General features: G+C 26.4%; 3 protein-coding genes across 5 annotated transcripts; 1 reads left to right on the top strand and 2 right to left on the bottom strand.

Moving 5' to 3' along the window:
• Window positions 1-1,724: 1,724 nt before the first annotated feature.
• Window positions 1,725-8,697, bottom strand: LOC132950746 (cytosolic carboxypeptidase-like protein 5). 3 transcript variants are annotated; one of them, XM_061022288.1, is made up of 13 exons: window positions 8,559-8,697; window positions 8,222-8,351; window positions 8,001-8,162; window positions 7,835-7,930; window positions 7,593-7,768; window positions 7,294-7,456; window positions 7,034-7,212; window positions 6,576-6,832; window positions 6,239-6,504; window positions 6,023-6,161; window positions 4,493-4,700; window positions 4,229-4,432; window positions 1,725-2,853 (listed from the first exon to the last, which is right to left on the bottom strand). In XM_061022288.1, the coding sequence occupies exons 3-13, from the start codon at window positions 8,134-8,136 to the stop codon at window positions 2,617-2,619; spliced, it is 2,061 nt and encodes a 686-aa protein (XP_060878271.1). In that variant the 5' UTR covers window positions 8,137-8,162; window positions 8,222-8,351; window positions 8,559-8,697; the 3' UTR covers window positions 1,725-2,616. The 3 variants fall into 3 exon arrangements, 2 of the variants coding, with proteins under 2 accessions (XP_060878271.1, XP_060878270.1); XM_061022287.1 differs by having other exon boundaries at window positions 8,427-8,565; XR_009665238.1 differs by lacking the exon at window positions 8,559-8,697 and adding an exon at window positions 4,043-4,142 and having other exon boundaries at window positions 2,714-2,853; window positions 8,222-8,550.
• Window positions 8,698-8,780: 83 nt separating this feature from the next.
• On the top strand, window positions 8,781-10,531 carry LOC132950873 (U-scoloptoxin(05)-Cw1a-like). The gene is made up of 3 exons (XM_061022468.1): window positions 8,781-9,119; window positions 9,194-9,346; window positions 9,429-10,531. The coding sequence occupies exons 1-3, from the start codon at window positions 9,056-9,058 to the stop codon at window positions 9,632-9,634; spliced, it is 423 nt and encodes a 140-aa protein (XP_060878451.1). The 5' UTR covers window positions 8,781-9,055; the 3' UTR covers window positions 9,635-10,531.
• A 590-nt stretch (window positions 10,532-11,121) lies between these two features.
• Window positions 11,122-13,795, bottom strand: LOC132950872 (protein eiger-like). Its single transcript, XM_061022467.1, has 4 exons — window positions 13,211-13,795; window positions 12,529-12,755; window positions 11,800-11,948; window positions 11,122-11,375 (listed from the first exon to the last, which is right to left on the bottom strand). Exons 1-4 carry the CDS (start codon window positions 13,768-13,770, stop codon window positions 11,124-11,126), a joined length of 1,188 nt encoding a protein of 395 aa, XP_060878450.1. The 5' UTR covers window positions 13,771-13,795; the 3' UTR covers window positions 11,122-11,123.
• Window positions 13,796-18,010: the final 4,215 nt, after the last annotated feature.

Below are 18,010 nucleotides of genomic sequence, written 5' to 3'. Positions count from 1 at the left end.
AATACAATAGTGACGCCATCTGTCCAGAAGAAAAATAAACATATTAATAATATATTTTTGTTTATTGTAAGGTTGCTATTGGTTATGATTGTTATAGTTTAAGTTATAAATGTTGAAGAATTTGATTAAAATAAAAAGAGGAAATCAAACCTTGGCCGCTCCACAAATGGTGCCAAGAGGATGCGCTTATCTACGAACAATATAGTTGAAGATGAAATTAATAACATGTCCGCTGTATGTTGAATTAAGTAAAAACAAAAAACTTGGTATAACTTTGATACTTTAGAGTTAAATTATACACTTACGCACAAACGGCTATAGTATGTCATAAGCACCAATGGTGCAAAAATGGCATATCATTTGCGCCAAAATTAATATTTCATATAAATAGTTATTTAAAAATGTCATACATATACATATAATTTGAATAAATCGGTTGATTTTTCGATCTTATAACAATTGTCAATAATAAATTGTTAAAATTTAATATATAGTTCTAAATGTACCAATAATATCTATTAAGCGTGGCACACAGGACGTATCTAGGATTTTTGCGCTTTCGTACTATACAACTCTTTTTTTCTTATCTCATTGTGGCGCTTATGTCTTCCACCAGTACAAATAGCACGGGGTCCGCGATCTACCGCAAAATTGTGCCTATGTATTTTTAACATTTTTCAACTGATATTGTAACAATATATCACGATTCAGGAGCCTTGAATTGAATTTTCACGCATTTTTACCCAACATACAATTTTATTGATAATTATAGAAAAAAAAACTAAAAGAATTGAAAACTGACTATGTCCATAACCAACACCACGAAGAGGCAAATTTTTTCACAATTTTATGGTGTATAGAAAATTAAAATATAAACATTCAATCAATTTTCATATATCTGCAGTTATTCGTTTTTGAATTACAACAAAATAATAAAATCGCGCTACATGAGAAATTGAGTGAATATCGAATCTTGTGAAAATATGAACTTCAAACGTTCATAAAAATTTTAATTTGATTTACTTGTAGACATTTTTTTTGTTGATAAAGGTAGAAAAACTTATGAGGAATCATGTATTACATTTTAAAATCTTAGATTTTAATAGAAAATTTTTTATGAATTTCTAATTCAAAATAATTTGGACATTCATAGAAATAAAAACTACAAAAATTTGAAACTGATAATCTCCGTTCAAAACAAATCTAAATGTTTTGAACATTTTATCATGTATAGAAAATGCTAATATAAACAACCAGTAAAAATGTCATATATCTATGGTCATTAGTTTAAGAGTTACACCAAAAACCAAAATCGATTTTGTCTAAGCCGATTTTGCGTAAAAATTCCCGGTTTTTCTTAATTTTTTCAGCACTTTAAATTTTGACCTCCACAATGCACCAACATATTCACTTTCCCATCGAACAAGATAGGTACTGAAGTTGAACGTCGAAGCATTATTTTGACTACTCATCGTACACACAAAAAACGAAATAATAAAGAAAACACACATCATTGTAAAACCAATACATTCATCGCTCCGCTAGTCCGCTCAGAATCTAATAGAAAATACATAAACTAAAAGCAATAATAGTATTTGATTTTAAATAAAGATACTTTGCGAAAGTATTTAAAATACTTTGTTCAAGTACTTTACAACACTGCATGCAATCTATCATATATTTATTAATAACTTAAGTTCAAAAAAATATATAAAAAATGTCATTATATTAGTCCTTTTATTTAAAAATTCTGTAATAAAACAAACACATCATATATAATATGTCTATTAGTTAAACAAACACTAACATCATTCTTTTATTTCAAAATATATAAAACTATAAATAAAACAACAAGATTAAATTATTAAATAATAAACTAACAGTCTTAAAGAAACTTTTAAGAATGAAAAAAACATTAGGATATTTGAGAAAAATATTTAAAAAAAATAATAAATAAATTTAAATAGATCATTATTTAGTATAGCACCTAATTAAATTAAAGTCCTTGATATATATAAGATTTATACAAACACAAAATAATAATAAATATTTAAGAAGTACGCTATTATGTAAATAGTAGTTTATTTAAATCATACAATTAATGTTATTCTCAGAAAATAAATTAGGTGTATATTTATTTTACCACATCTCACTTAAATTGTGCAATGGTGTAAAATCAATTTTTTTCTAATTGCCATAATTTTAAATTGTTGTATTAGATCTTGCATCATCACATTGGATACGAGTAAACGAGGTGATCTAACTGAAAGAATTCAAATGTATTGGAAACAACAAATTCAACATTATTAACTTTTTTAAGTACATTAGATATTGATGATAAATTAATTACTAAAATAAAATACTTGCTTGTAACAATATTGTATTGTATAGGTATTATGTCGAACAAACTAAAATGAAACCAACAATTTTAAATAATAATTTAGATTTATTAAATGTTTTCTTAAAGAAGATTTAATAATGTTCAATACCAATAAAGGCCTTGATTAAGGATTATATTTATATGTTAATTTAAATGGCTGTGATCCAAAAAAGTTAACAACTTTTAAAGTTTCCTAATTTTTTTTTTTAAATAAATAATGTATATTATATTTTATACTAGGGACAATTATGTATGGAAAATATTATATTTTCTGCAGTATTTGCAACAGCTTTTTGTTTGCTTGGTGTCATCTTCCGTTTTTTTTGATTTTTTTTTAATATCCCACTTTTTTTCATAGTTTTACGTAGTGGGATTGATTTACTTTTTGGTGCTACAGCAATAGTCATAATGGGTTGCAATAATTTGGATGTAGTTGGATTCATCAGATCATATGATATTGAAGATTTCTTTATCTGGAATAAATTTAGTAACGTAAATATCTAAGAAAACTATATCTAAATAAATAAAACATCAATCTAATATTTAATAGCCAGTTGTATACAGGGTATCCCACTGAGATCTGACAAATGAAATAACTTTTGTTCTAATTAATATTTTTAAAAAATTTCTTTTAAATATAATTCATAGACTATTGCGCTACATTTTTAGTATGCATTTTTTATTTTTTATTTTTTAATACTGAAAATAAAAAACTTAAAAACTGATAAAAAATTTTTCCAAAATAGCCAATTTGTAAATCTGATTTTCAGAAAAATTTATATCGTAAAAACATTTATTTAAGTCAAGTGGCTGATTTTTTACCATTTTTTTAAATATCAATATTCTTGTTAAGTAATATACGATCTACAGTCTATTCACAATGAGATCATTACTCGACGGCGACCAGTTTTCGTCCGGCGGCGGTCAGACATATGGTCAGACGTTGTCCCCACTATGGCAACGCATCAGACGCTGCCACAGAACAAAGCCACGCCCATGCGCACAACTTGGCCGCCGAGTAATGATCTCATTGTAAATAGACTATAGTTTATGTTAGAAACATTATAATTTCAAAAAATATAAATCATTTTGAAATTATTTTATATGAACATTTTGTAACATAATTTCAAAATGATTTATATTTTTTGAAATTATAATGTTTCTAACATAAACTAGATCGTATATTACTTAACAAGAATATTGATATTTAAAAAAATGGTAAAAAATCAGCCACTTGACTTAAATAAATGTTTTTACGATATAAATTTTTCTGAAAATCAGATTTACAAATTGGCTATTTTGGATATTTTGGAAATTTTTTTTATCAGTTTTTAAGTTTTTTATTTTCAGTATTAAAAAATAAAAAATGTATACTAAAAATGTAGCGCAATAGTCTATGAATTATATTTAAAAGAAATTTTTTATTTATTTTTAGTTATTTCATTTGTCAGATCTCAGTGGGACACCCTGTATAGTTAATTTGTGATTAATTATGTAAATTACAATTGTTTAAATAAAAAAATGCTTACTATAAAGATATTTTGATTTAAAACACAAGATTACTACCAAGCAAAGCTAAATATTTGTAAGCAAGTATAAGTCATAAATATATATCATCAAGAGCCACAATGAAAAACTATATATAGAATTGTATATTCTTACTTATAGGCTAATTTCCATTATTTATACACAAATGTTGGAAATAGTTGAGAACCTCTTTCAACCTAAAGAGCCATTAAGTTCTCTTTTTCAAGTTTAAAAACTAAAAAAAAAAGCTTGGAATGGATGCTTTTCTAAGAGCATATAAAAAGAATAATATTTAAAATTAAAATAAAATGATAAATTTACTTGTTTTGATGTAATTGGTGTATCAACATTTATGTTGCTGGTAGATTTTGATCCTAATCGTCGATTACGGCTACAATTGTTAATAATATTTGAACGTAACAGCTCCCTTAATCCTGCTAATGATTTAAATTCACTGCTATCTAACCGACTGTTTGGATTTAAATTTGATAAATCCAAAATTGAAATTGCCAATGATTTTCCAACCTATAAAATAGAAGCAATAACATATTTTTGATAAAAAGTTATTACATGGCAGTTTTTAACCTGCTCGAAAACGGTTGGTGTAAATTTTGGTGGAATAACACTCTGGATAGGTCTTCTCTCAGAAACAAAATGTACTTTAGGAGGAATATAGTTAACAAATCTGCCAGTATTGTAGTTACATTCTAATGTGTAACTGCGTATGAGACCTGTATATTTAAGAACAGCTACTCGACCACTTCCTTCTTTACTTAGACCAAATTTTTTATCCCTGAAAATGTAAAACTTAATTACCACCTAAAATTTTTCAACCTTGAATTGTACAACTAAAACAAAATTAATTTTTTCATGCTTTAATCAAATTGTATAAACTGCAGTAGCTTAATAAGGGGACATTTTTAATTACATACTTAAATATTTAGTTTAATAATTATAATGTATCTTATTATTCTGTTTTCAATACATTAAATGTCCAATCTTATAAAGATTATAGTTATGGAAGTTTGCACTATTAGTAACATACTACATATACAATGACAACAAATTATAATTAAATAAGTTAATTTCAGGTTTCTCAATAGTCTCTCAGAATAATTTGGTTTTAACTTTCACTATATTATAAATCTTCAAATTTTTGGTTTTACCTGCGCTCAAAATAAAACAACAAAATCTTAAATCTAAAATTATAGTAACCCTTTCACTGCTTCAGATGTGCTATTACGTTACTTTATACTATAATATTGACATTTGCCGGAAAACACAAAATTTTAGGGCTGGTTCGAATTATTTTAAACTTTTATAATTAGGTCAATTTAAATTTCAACATTTAAATTAAAAAAATACTTTATTAAATGTAGTTCCCACTTCTGAATGTCATGAAGTTCCATCAATGAATGGCAACTTCACACAATCGGTAGGGACTCCCTCAAAAATATTGTAAATTTTATTTCATTTTTTAAAATATATTTTTATGCTTTGATCTTCAACTTCAGTATCTTGTTCGATGGAAAAGTGAATCTAGTAAGTGCATTGGGAAGTGCAAAATTTATCAAATTCAAAATTTAACTACAAGAGTTACAAATTTATAAAATGTTCAACTTTTATAGCTTAGGATTGAAAATTTAAAACAAGGTACCATGTAAATAGGTTATATATAAATAACTTTACTCACAATAATATCATCATATATACTTAGTAATATCATAGGCTGACTGACCGTCTTTGCTCAGAATAAATTTTCTTAAATGACATTATATCATTGAATTTAGATTTAACACCATTCATTACAATGACTCACTTGAAACCTACTGTACCTACAGCAGAGTGACACCTACTTGCTCACCTTTTTTTTTATACTCAACTATACAGAATAACATTTTCAAAATATTTAGATTAATTTTTTTTGTTGTTTTAATCAATCAAGTCTTATTAAGATTACTTAAAATAGAGGTGATCTGATTTAATTTAAGAAATTCCTACTACTGATATAACAAACATTTCTGATTACTTTTTATACATTAACATATTAAATACAATATTTTACACTGCATCTTTTTATGATAAAAACTGGAGTATAATAATTTAATTTCTTACTTAGAATACATATTATGCTTGCTGAAATTACAAGAAGTGTAATGAAAGTTTTGATTGTTTATAGTCATAAGTGTGGGATAAACCATACATTCAATGTTATCAATAATGTTGTCGAAATTATTTCCATACATAAATATCCCTAGTATAACACATAAATATTAAACATAACATACATGATTGAAAAAAAAAATTTAAGCAGCTTTAAAAGTTGTTAACCTTTTTTGGATGCATGGCCATGAAAATCAACATATAAATATAATCCTGAGTCAATGCCTTTATTTGTAAAACAATCAGCTGTACACAATTGACTCTTCTTTAATAAGACATTCAATGAATCTACATCATTATTTAAAATTGTTGGTGTCATTTTAGTATTTAATTCATCATCATTATTGGATGAACTACAAAAAATTGATGCTGAATTTTCTTCAATTAACTCATCTCGTAATTCATATCCAAGGTGATGATATAAGATCAATGATCTATAAAATATATCAGAGATTAAATTTATTGAACTAAATTTTTAAATACAAAAGTAGAAAAGTTAAAAAACCTGGCAGCATAAATAGATGGATGAAGTTTCAAAGATGGTTTCAGATAAAACCGGTTGAGATTACAACCTCTAGTATCTGTACGATAAAATCCTCTAGCTACTCCATCTGGATTTAGCATAGGAATTAGTTTGAAAACATAATTTTGACGTAGTATATCAGCTTGTTCATCCTTACTAATTAAATATTTTATCAAACCATTCATCACAAAACTAGAAGGTGTTTCACCTGGATGCACTCTAGCACTCATTACTATGACCTATAAATTAAGTTTTAAAAACAAATAAATTGTGTTCATTTTATATCATAAAGATAATTTTTATTAATATAAATTTATAACCATTATTTTTATTTTATCAAATTAACAGATATTACCTCCATGGATAAAATTTAATGTTAAAATGTTATTATAATATTTAAATTATATCAGTATAAATGTGTTTTTATATTATTTGTATACCTTTTTATTTTTGAAAACATGTGACCTAGGTTTTTCATCTGGAAATAATCCAAATAAACGGCATTCCCTTTCTTCTGAAATACCTTTAAAGGAACTAATAGTTAATAAATCCACAGAACGATTTTCTAAGGATTTTACTATAGTTTCTCGATAAAAATAAACATCCTTCTCATTGTTTTCTAAATGGTATTAAAAAAAAATCCTATTAGTTACACACACACGCATGCAATAAAAGAATTATTAATGGGGAAACTAAGTACCTCTTAAATCTGATGGTAATGGAAATTGTTTTTCATAAAAACTTAAGCTGTTACATAACTCAGTGTAAGTATAAGGATAAGTAAAAGCATAATATGTTGTAGCTTCAACATTTTTCAAAGAACGGTGACTAAAACTCAACACAAATTCTTGATTATTGTTTATCTAAAAAAAAGTCAAGTTGAGTCCATTCACTTCTTATAATTTAGGTCATACATACTACACTCAGACCTCAGTAGTGTAGTTCACATGTAATTGACCAATGAATACATTATTATGTACGCATATATTAATTATATACCTGATAAGTTGGTATTTCTTTTATTCTTGACCAGGATGCTTTACAAAACTTTTCATTTAATTTATCTGATTTTCCTAAATCAACTTTAAATACAGGAGTCATGCCTTGACTATACATTTTACTTTGATTATTTGAACTCACTATGTTTAATCTTACATGCATACCAGGAATGCCTCCTTTAAAATAGTGATTCAATTAAAAATCTTTAACTTTTTCATTGTTATACGTGAATGCACTTTTACCTTTTAAGGCAAAGTAGAACCATGACTTGTAGTTGCATTCAAACTCTGTGCCACCACAGTCTGGGTTTGTCCATAAATGAAATTCCAAATCTTCATCTACAATATTACACATTACATATCTTAGCATACACTCACAAAACAAATAGTTTAATAATTGTTATCGCACCAACGCCTGGAATTTGTTTGCAGACATATTTCACCCGAGCAAGATTAGCAGATTCAAAATTGCTCAAAATTGTGTACGAGTTATGGGTAAACACACCCGGCTGTACTTCGGGTACGATGTCTGAGGTTACGTTCATCTTAGTCTTTAGATAATTATATTATGCTTCATAGAAAGTCAATGAGATTAAACATTGAAATTTACCTATTTTTGTGAAAACTTACAACAGTTGTGTATGAAAACGGTGTATACGTAACTGGCTATGCAGTATGCGTCCTAAGACAACATTTGCAAAGTTGCTGATGAGTTATATTTCAATATCGTTCACATTTCACAATTTTCGTCCAATGTGATCTGAAATAATTAATAACTAAAATATGGATCTCGAATCACGAGAGTTTAAATATATAACTGAGTATATACACATACAATTAGATAATAATATTAAATTATTAAACAATAAACATCATTTTATAGGTATCAATAGAAACATGTAAATAAATAAATAATTAATATGTAAGAAAAAAAATAATAATATTATGTTCAAGGTGTTTATAATACCTTTTTTTTATGAAGTATGAGTAGTAATTAGTATGAGGATGAGCACTAAGAGGTGGAACCAACTTTATTGTATGTTATTGAGTTAAGCAGCTGATTTTCAATCGACTATTCTTTCAATGAATTTGGCCGTCTTTTCCATGACCTTATCACAAAGTACATTGTGTTGGTTATTCAGTTATTGTTTTTCATCAATTGCATAGATAAGCATACAATATAATGTCAATGGACTAATGGACAATGGTATGGGCATTGGAAATGTTGTTTTTGTTATTTAGTTTTATTTTAACATACACCCGTTACCCATTCAAGTAGTTCGTACCCATACACATTTTTCCATTGTATTGTATATAGGTATATAGTTTCAGACTTTTTAGTACCTATATTAAACAGTCGTTGAATCAATATAATATATATTTTTAATTTAAATTTGACATTTAAAAACTGTTAACGTTGTGTTCAACTTATACTTTCTTAAAATTTTATTTTATTTTAAAACAATGGCTAATTCAAATACATTTTTTTTATTAGTTCTTATAGCTTTTATTTCTACCATAAGATCTGGTAAATATTATACTGAATATTTTAAGGTGTGGTTTAGAACATTATACAAACAATTTTTTATTTATGTTGTTCAGCTGTAAGTATATCATGTTACCAATGTAACAGTACCGACATTGAAAATCAATTTCGTTGTACAGAGTTCATGGATACATACGGCCTGGAACCCAAACCCTGTACAAGTGTTTACAATGCCGCTTATTGTGTGAAACTGGTAGGCCGCTACGAAGGTACCTACCTATGTTATTATTATAACTTGGAAATGTCCAAAAGTATTGTTCGATAATTTATTATAATTTTTGTTTATTATAGGAGGACTTGGAGTTACACGTTACTGTTCATCTCATAATTTAGGAAATTACTGCAACTATGTTCGCCGGCCAGGTGATGTATTAGAATATCGAACATGTGTTTATACTTGTGATTCTGATGGCTGTAATAGTTCCAGCCAAGTAAAGTTATTTGCATATTTGATATGTTTATCTTTTTTGCCATGGTTTAGAAATCTATTATCTTAGACATTAACATTACCAAAATAATCTGATATAGTAGGTTTCATATAGTACTTACATTTTAACTGTTGTAATTATTATGCATTATTTTATATATATTTTTTATAAAATGATCATAGGTACTATAATGAATTCCACAATTTAAATACACTACCTATTGATGTTCACACATTTTTTTGGCCTTGAAAGTAAGGTCGTTTAGTTTTTGAAAAACCAACATTGCTTATATTTGCTATGATCTAATCAAATATGTATTTTATATTATTTTATTTTATTTTTTAGTATTAACGCCAATCGGTATTTTACAGTATTATAATAATAAGTCACTTCCACTTAACAAAAAGTAGGTATCCATATGATGAATAATTCATTTTTTTGAAATAATATAGCTAACATTTCATGAAATGAATAGATGTTATTTGACATTGTGGACATTTTTTCATAATATGGATGTGCATATTGTGTAATTTATTCGTCACTTTCAGAATACGAAAACTGCATATTATTAATCAATACAAATAATTATTATTAATTTTACATATTATTTTAACTAAAACTAATTTATTTTTATTTGTATCTAGAAAATAGGTTTCAATATCAGCGTATTAGTATTATATTACTAATACTTTTTAATTAAAATTTTTTTGTGTTATTTAATAGTTTAAAATTATTTCTTTCAAAAAATCAGAAATTAATTGAAACAATGATATTTTATACCTAATAGTTTCATTATTTTTTTTTAAATGTATTTTTATTATTTAATATAACAAATATTATGTTTGAAGGTTTCATCAGATCCCTATTAATTTTATATATGCCCTCAAATGAAGTTTAAATTAATTCTAGTAATATGATAAGTAAAAAAATAATCATTTGTATTAACTTATGCAGTTTGTATTCTGTAATAGTGATAAATTGGTTTACTCAGTATGGACAATGGACTTCCAAATCGTAAAAACTATTTTCATAATGTTGAAGTGTCCGTTTCCATATGATTTTTTTTCATTAAGTGTTTTGAGTGCCAAATATGCACATAGAATTGATATGAATTGTTTAGTGCAGACATTTACTTAACAACAGAACAACTTCATTAAGTAAATGTTAACAGTGTTATATATTATTTTTTTCTAATGTTTCTTTAATAAAATTTTTATAAAATTACAAATTATATACAAATAATTCACAAATACATTTATTTTTCTTTATTAGGAATCTCAAATCATATTAATAATAATAATAAATTGTTAAATTATGAAACATATTTTGTTGTAATAGTTCTTTTATTTAATGTGTTTAAATTAAAATAAGGATAGATATAGATATTGTATGTGCATATTGTAATAAATAATAATGTAATGTAACCAATCCGTCCAATATTGTGTAACTGAACCAAATTATATTTATATTATATTTTAAAAAGTATTTTTTATACTGTTTGTATCATTATTAAATTAAATTATATGATTTGTTGATCAATCAAAATATACATTTTTAACTATTTTTTACCATCTTTTGATATTCTAAAGAGCCCAAAAAAACTCCTTACAGGATCCAAAATTATAAATCTGTCACTATCTAAACCTCTTATGGATAAGTTATCTTTAGAATTGAAATATATTAGACCTCCAGTGTAACACGAATCTGATGATTGGGTATCTTGATGTCGAGTTGAAGTACAACCAAGTATTTTTTCATCATTTTTCATAACATAGTATCCATTGATGTCATGTTTATCTGAATAGTATATCTATAATAAAAATAATAATATACTTAGGTAATTGGTTATGATTTGGTTATTTCATAATTTCAACTGTAATAACTAAATTATTAATATTATGATAATATATTAACCGACCTTTTAATATTTAATTATAAATTCTTTAATGAAAATGAAAATCCATTTTTAGAAGGAATGAAGTAAAAAATTGTTTTTTTGTTTTTGCATTAAATCTTGTACAGAAATTGTATAAATAAATTATAATTTTTTTTTTTATTATTATTTATATGGTATAAACAATAAGAATATGTGATAATAGAAAAAAATATATACAATTTATAGTATTAAAAAAAAAAAATACTGCCTTTATTATTAAAATATGATTGGTATCCTAAACTACATAGGTACTATGTAAGTATGTAACCCTGTTTAATAATAAGTACTATGTTCTTACTTGAGCATAAACAAAATAAAGTCCTGGTTTTAATACTTCAACTTTGCCATTTTTCATCATGAAATGATTTGCGTTATTTAGATTTATATCCCAAAGATGTTGGGTCCAGTCTCTAAAATCACCATCTGGGTGTCTCAAACGTCCATTTCCTATGAAATTGAAATTTAATTATTTTCTTTAATTGCTTAAATTTAATAAGAATACTTCTTTAATAATGTAAATATATAATGATATTTTATTAATTCTACAACCTTAAGAGGACGTCATACCTGCATTGGAATTTTTTTCCGTGATAAACAATATTATTATTGTTATATTTTGTCTCTACCTTACTAACACATAATATATCAAAATGTATGTTCAGCCATTTTAATTTTGTGTTGTTAGCTTAAATATAATTAACACATTATCTGTGTTCTCTCGTTGGTTTTTTTACGATATTTTAATTTTTAAGTGAATTGTGAGCATTTTCAAATATTAATATTTTACATACACATAACTAATATAAAAATTAAAATATTGTAAAAAACCCACAAAAGAATACAGATAATGTTCTTACATTTAATTTTTATAATGGGTTAATTCTTTCTAATATTTAAGCTAACAGCACAAAATTGGAACTGGTGTACATTTTGATATATAATATTAGTTAGTAAGACGGAGACAACACATGTAGGTACGATATCCTCTTAAGTTAAATTATATCTTTTATTTAATAATTAATATTACCATTGTAATGTGGATGTGTTTTGGTACTATATTTTGAAGAATCGCTTGTAAAATGTGCTGCAGCATTGTCTTGAGTTTCTTTAAAATCTTCATACGATTCTTCATCTTCTGATTCCATAGAAAGTTTTTTTTTTATAGTTCCCATTTTTTTAGACTTTCGTCGTCTATAGGTCTTCACTGTATTTTCTTCTTGAATTATTTCTACATCAGCCTTTTCATTTTTTGAGCTTTAATTAAAATTAAAACAATAATTAAATTCAATTAGGTAGTTAATATTTTATTTATTTTATCTTTTGAGTAATCGTTTTAATCTCAACTGTACTATAGTTATAGATAATTCCATCAGGTATATATAAAAAATGTAAATAATTAACTTAATATAATGTGTGTGTAATGTTAGCCTGATATAAAATTACCTAGCTGTAATTAGTATATAGTCATATTCTATTGACTATTGTTCCTCCATAAACTAACTTAACTAAATTAATGTTATTGTATAAAATAATAATTTCATATAAGAAAGCCAGACTTATATGCCAGGTTGACTGGTCCATATCATTTTCATTCAGTGTGTTATTACTAAAAAAGAAACTTTATTAATATTATTTGAATATCAATAAGATCCAATTAAAAATGTTAACCTATAAGGAATAATATACCTAGTGTATAAAAAAAAAATTACCTATTTAATTCATTTTTTACTATTGTTGTTGCATCAATCACTGCGTTGCGCCGTTCTCGGTTTTTTGGTTTATTTGATTCATTTGTCTGATATGGCTTTGCTGGCCAATTATTGTCCATTAAGTCTCTGCCCATAAATTGATCTCCATCATAGTCTTCTTCTACTTCTTCATAGTCATTACCATCAATTTTAGCTTTATGTTGATCTTTGTATGTATTGCTTACGTGTTTAGCTACAAGTTCATCTCTAACTATGTCAGTGAAGGTATTCAAATCACGAATTGCATCCTCAACTGTACCTACAAGTCGATTGATTTGTTGATTAGTGTCCATGTGCCATTTGTAGGACAATGTAACAGTCAGTAGACAACTGAATATGCACAATAAAACGGAAAAAATTAGAACAATCATTTGTATCGGTATAGAAGATATTGGAGATTGTTTGGTAGACGGCGACATGTTGTAATTACGAGTGAATCCGTTGCCTCCAACGTACATATTTTGAGGACTTAGCGTTGTATGTTGGTGGTTCACATACTTCTGGGACGTAGCAGAGCACATCTTGTTCTGTAATGATTTTCATACTGTTTCTCTTATTACATCAAATGTTTTTTGAACCAACCTGGATAATATGTAAATTAAACGTTTTTATCTAATCTTTAAATAACCTTTGATCTTTTATCACTAGAAACGTAAATAATTTCCTTTGTGTGTTTAATACTGCTCCAAAGTGACCTATAATTGATTTCGGTATTATTATTCAAAATAATTATCGCATTGAGTCGACTAAAACTTAATAGGCGAGTTGTAACTTGTTTAAGTATTTATTTAGGTCTTATGTAGGTACGTCAAATGTCAATATATTATATACTTTTTAAACTATCGATAGGTATGTATCGAAATGTCCAATTACTATGATTATGGTTTGCATAACGCCATAACATGTACTGAATTAAATAATTATTAATGTATCAGTAATACATAATATTATACATATTCGGTATTTATAATTATTTTTTAATTATAAATCGTTATTTTCTTTTAATACATTTTGCGGGTTTACAATAGAAATTTTACCAACTAAAAATTAGTAGGTAATTTTTAGTTAAAATATCTCATTATTAATTGACGAATTTGTTTTACAATTAACATTAATTGATCTATAACCATAGGAGATGATAATAATAAAAAGCCCTGATACTGGGACTGGGACATTGGACACTAGGCACTATAGAGCGGGTGTATTAATTTTGTGTCATGAATTATTATGATATTAAATTTGAAAACATTAAATAAACAATAGTTAATGATTGAAAATTGCATTTAATTAACAATTCTCACCAAAAACAGCAATTTAAACTCAAAACAGATTTATGAATGTCTCCAATTTGTATTTAGTTTTCTTACGCACGCATAAGAAACTATACTAAGAATATCAGATGCGTGCGTGTGTTTTTTTTTTGTGTAAGCACTTAGCACCACTTTTTGGAGTATTATCATTAGTTTACTTAGTAAGTGGTTTTTGGCAAGAATCGAATCTAGTCAGTACTTAGAGGGTAGCAAATAAAAAGTTACAGTACTTCTCAAAGTAATCGGGAAAAACAAAAACAAATTTTGGTTAAAACGGTTATGTTGTTCAAAACCAGATTCTCCGGATAAAAAAACGATTTTTTTTGTAATTAAAAATTGACTAACTGTAAAATCTTGAACTTGACTCAAAAGTCAAAATATTTGTAATAAAATTTTTAAGACTTGATATAATTTTCAAAATATTTTGGCTATTTTTGTGTTACCTACCTACTTATTTGAATAAATATTTGAAATGTTCAATATAATATTATGTATGGTGAAATATTTGTTGGTGAGTAAAAAAATCTTGAACAATTAATATACAAAGTTCCCTATAAGCTGTTCTTAGCGCAAAAAAAAAATATTGAAAAAGCACACTCACGATACTTTTTAAAACGTGTTTAAATCTCAACTAAATTTGTCAAAATTATAAAAGTAGGTATATAAATTATTTTGCAGCTAAAAAAATATCGATGATATTTATCTTGATACTAATATCATCTAAGTCTTAACCATTTAACACTAGATTCTTATAAGATTTTTTTACTGGAAAAAAAAAATTAGACAATGCCATTATATTATATTTACGAGCGATAGGTAGGTAGGTACTTATTTTAACGAATAATGATTTATCGTCAAACGATTTTTGTTAATTCAAACAATATTAACTTTTGAAACCAGGGGCGCCATTTGAGGGGAGCAGGGTATACTTTGGCTCCCCTATTTTTTCTGTGTCTTATTGGCCTGGATTAAAATTTAGAATGCGCCGATGGCCGTCCCGAGCCCAATTTCTCCCACTCCCGCACTCGATCGTGCATGACGGTCACCGATCAAAACTGTCCAACAAGTATACACCAATTTCAAATAAATTGTACGCAAACACGTATATTATAGTGGTGCTAATTGGAACTGGCTGTATATTATAGTTGACTGACGGCACTGCACGCACGTCGTGTACCGGCGGTTGTTGGTGGGGGATCCAGTGTAAACAATATCTGTATTTACTATTTTTAAAAAAGTGGCCTGACAGAAAAAAAAATTGGCCTGCTTAAATTTTGGCACCCCTTTTATAAAACTCAAATAGCGCCCCTGGTTGAAACTTGAAATTTCCTACTATTGCCGTTACTTGATATTTTTTTTATAGGTATATGAAGTTCAAATTTTTACGAAATTGGATATTCTAGGAATAAATAACAATTATTGTTATGTTACAATTCAAAAAAAATATTATTAATAGGAACATTTCGACACTAAGATTAAGTACTACCTATGTATATCATAGTAGTATACATTATTCACTTTACTCAATTCAATTTTAAAAATATTTACATTAATTTTAAGCTATTTTAATTCGTACCGCGAACTTATTTACACCGTACACCGCATGTTACGTTGATAGGTATTGACTAATAAATTAATAACAGCTAGGTAGTAATATTTTATGAAATAATATTGTATAATGTATGCGAATTGTTTTTGTCAAACATTTGTTCAACTTGCCGGCTACCATATTACTACTATAAAACTAAATTACTTATAGTAATATTATAAATATATAATAGAATATTCTTACAAATATAGGCTACAACAGATTACATATCGTTTCAGCTCATTCCTAAGAATCGTTTTTCATAAGTATGCAATGATTCATCGTTGAAATCAAATTAAAAAAATCCATTACAGTCTCCTATACTGGACACCTACTACCCATAATACAGTAGAGTGACTTACTCTTTTTTGTTTGTTTTATTTTATATAAATATAATTCAATAATAAACCAAAAAATAATAATTACTCAATGGTGATCGTTATCGAGTTTCGGCGTTAAAGCATAGACACTATATATATGTATTTATATTTTTTGTATTATACAGAAATTGTCGTTGCAAACACTGAACATTTAACCTTAAAATCATATTTTATGATGTGGGTTGATATTTGGAGTATCATTTGTTAATTATGAATATATTTCAACTTTATGGTAAGGTGTTAAATTGTGGACGACAAGATTGAATGTAAACTGTAAACTGTAAAGTGTAAAGGCACCTTAAAGAGTTTGCATAAATTATTTTTACCTATTTTAGACCCTTATTGATAGGTATAGGACAAAATAATATAGGTATAATATATTATATAGGTATTAGGTGTGTGACTTAAATTTTAAATGAAATGAAGTTTAAGTGTGTGAATACTGACAACTGACTATCCAATAACCCGACTTAACCTATACATGACTCAACTGACCCAGGAAAGTATAAACACTTAACAAAGTAATAAAATACCAGTATATATGCTAACCCGTTTTCTAATACCATGGAATATAGAATGGTAAGTTACTGTTATCTAGAGGTAATCATTACGCTGGTCACACTGAGGCAATAATTGTTTTATACACTGTAAATAACAATAAAGCAAATCAAACTCTAAACGAATTACCATAATCCAAGATGGAGTGACTTTTGTACTCATTCATAATGTACGTTAACGAATTTTTTTATCTATAAAACTCGAATATTCTTAGAAATCTGTTTTTAAAGTTGCATAGCAATATTGTTTAAATACATTTATGTTATTAAATGTTGATAAATAATTGTTTAAGGTGTTTGTACTACGACGTAGTTAGTGCCTATTTCCGACAAGTGTGCGTGTTTAGTGTATTTGTGCAGGAAATTAGAAAAAATCTCTTATTGAAATATTAATTATACACATGACATAGTATTTTTATCTATACAAATTGCATGTTTTAAAAACCGCAAGATACAACATTTCAACAATACTCAAAAAATATTTAATTATAATTCGTCATTATTGACCAGATCAAAATAAAAACTATTCTGATAAATTATAATAATATAATTTATATTTTATACTATTATTAGTCATTAATTACCTATCATTTATCACATATTATATTATAGTTTAATAATATTGTAAACACAGGGTTTTATTTGTTTCATATTACTATTAACCAGGCACGGATTTAGAAATAAAAAAGGGGCAAGGGCTAGATGAAAAAATTATAATTTATCAATCACTTCTAAATATCAATAAGCAATATGTTATATTATATTACATAATAATATATAAGTTTTAAGTATAGTATTTCTCCTCTAATCTCTTTAAGATAGTTAATAAACCGAGAATTACAGTATTTTTTGACATATTTTAAGTACCCACCTAGGATCGCCCACTGTCCCATCCCTTGTATTCACGCCCGGTAGTGATAACTGAT

This window comes from Metopolophium dirhodum, chromosome 8 (assembly GCF_019925205.1).
Source record: "Metopolophium dirhodum isolate CAU chromosome 8, ASM1992520v1, whole genome shotgun sequence".
Lineage (NCBI taxonomy): Eukaryota > Metazoa > Arthropoda > Insecta > Hemiptera > Aphididae > Metopolophium > Metopolophium dirhodum.
Note: the sequence above shows the minus strand (reverse complement) of the source record. Positions and strands in the feature narration are given on the sequence as shown.

Coding starts and splice junctions, on each gene's coding strand:
- LOC132950873 (XM_061022468.1), top strand. CDS start 9,056: ATGGCTAATTCAAATACATTTTTTTTATTAGTTCTTATAGCTTTTATT. Junction 9,120..9,193: donor TATTTCTACCATAAGATCTG/GTAAATATTATA, acceptor TATGTTGTTCAG/CTGTAAGTATATCATGTTAC. Junction 9,347..9,428: donor ACTGGTAGGCCGCTACGAAG/GTACCTACCTAT, acceptor TGTTTATTATAG/GAGGACTTGGAGTTACACGT.
- LOC132950872 (XM_061022467.1), bottom strand. CDS start 13,770: ATGTGCTCTGCTACGTCCCAGAAGTATGTGAACCACCAACATACAACG. Junction 11,949..12,528: donor AACACATCCACATTACAATG/GTAATATTAATT, acceptor TCAATTTCATAG/GAAATGGACGTTTGAGACAC. Junction 11,376..11,799: donor TTTATTTTGTTTATGCTCAA/GTAAGAACATAG, acceptor TTTTTATTATAG/ATATACTATTCAGATAAACA.
- LOC132950746 (XM_061022288.1), bottom strand. CDS start 8,136: ATGAACGTAACCTCAGACATCGTACCCGAAGTACAGCCGGGTGTGTTT. Junction 6,505..6,575: donor CCATCTATTTATGCTGCCAG/GTTTTTTAACTT, acceptor TATATTTTATAG/ATCATTGATCTTATATCATC. Junction 4,701..6,022: donor AAGCATAATATGTATTCTAA/GTAAGAAATTAA, acceptor TTACATTTTCAG/GGATAAAAAATTTGGTCTAA.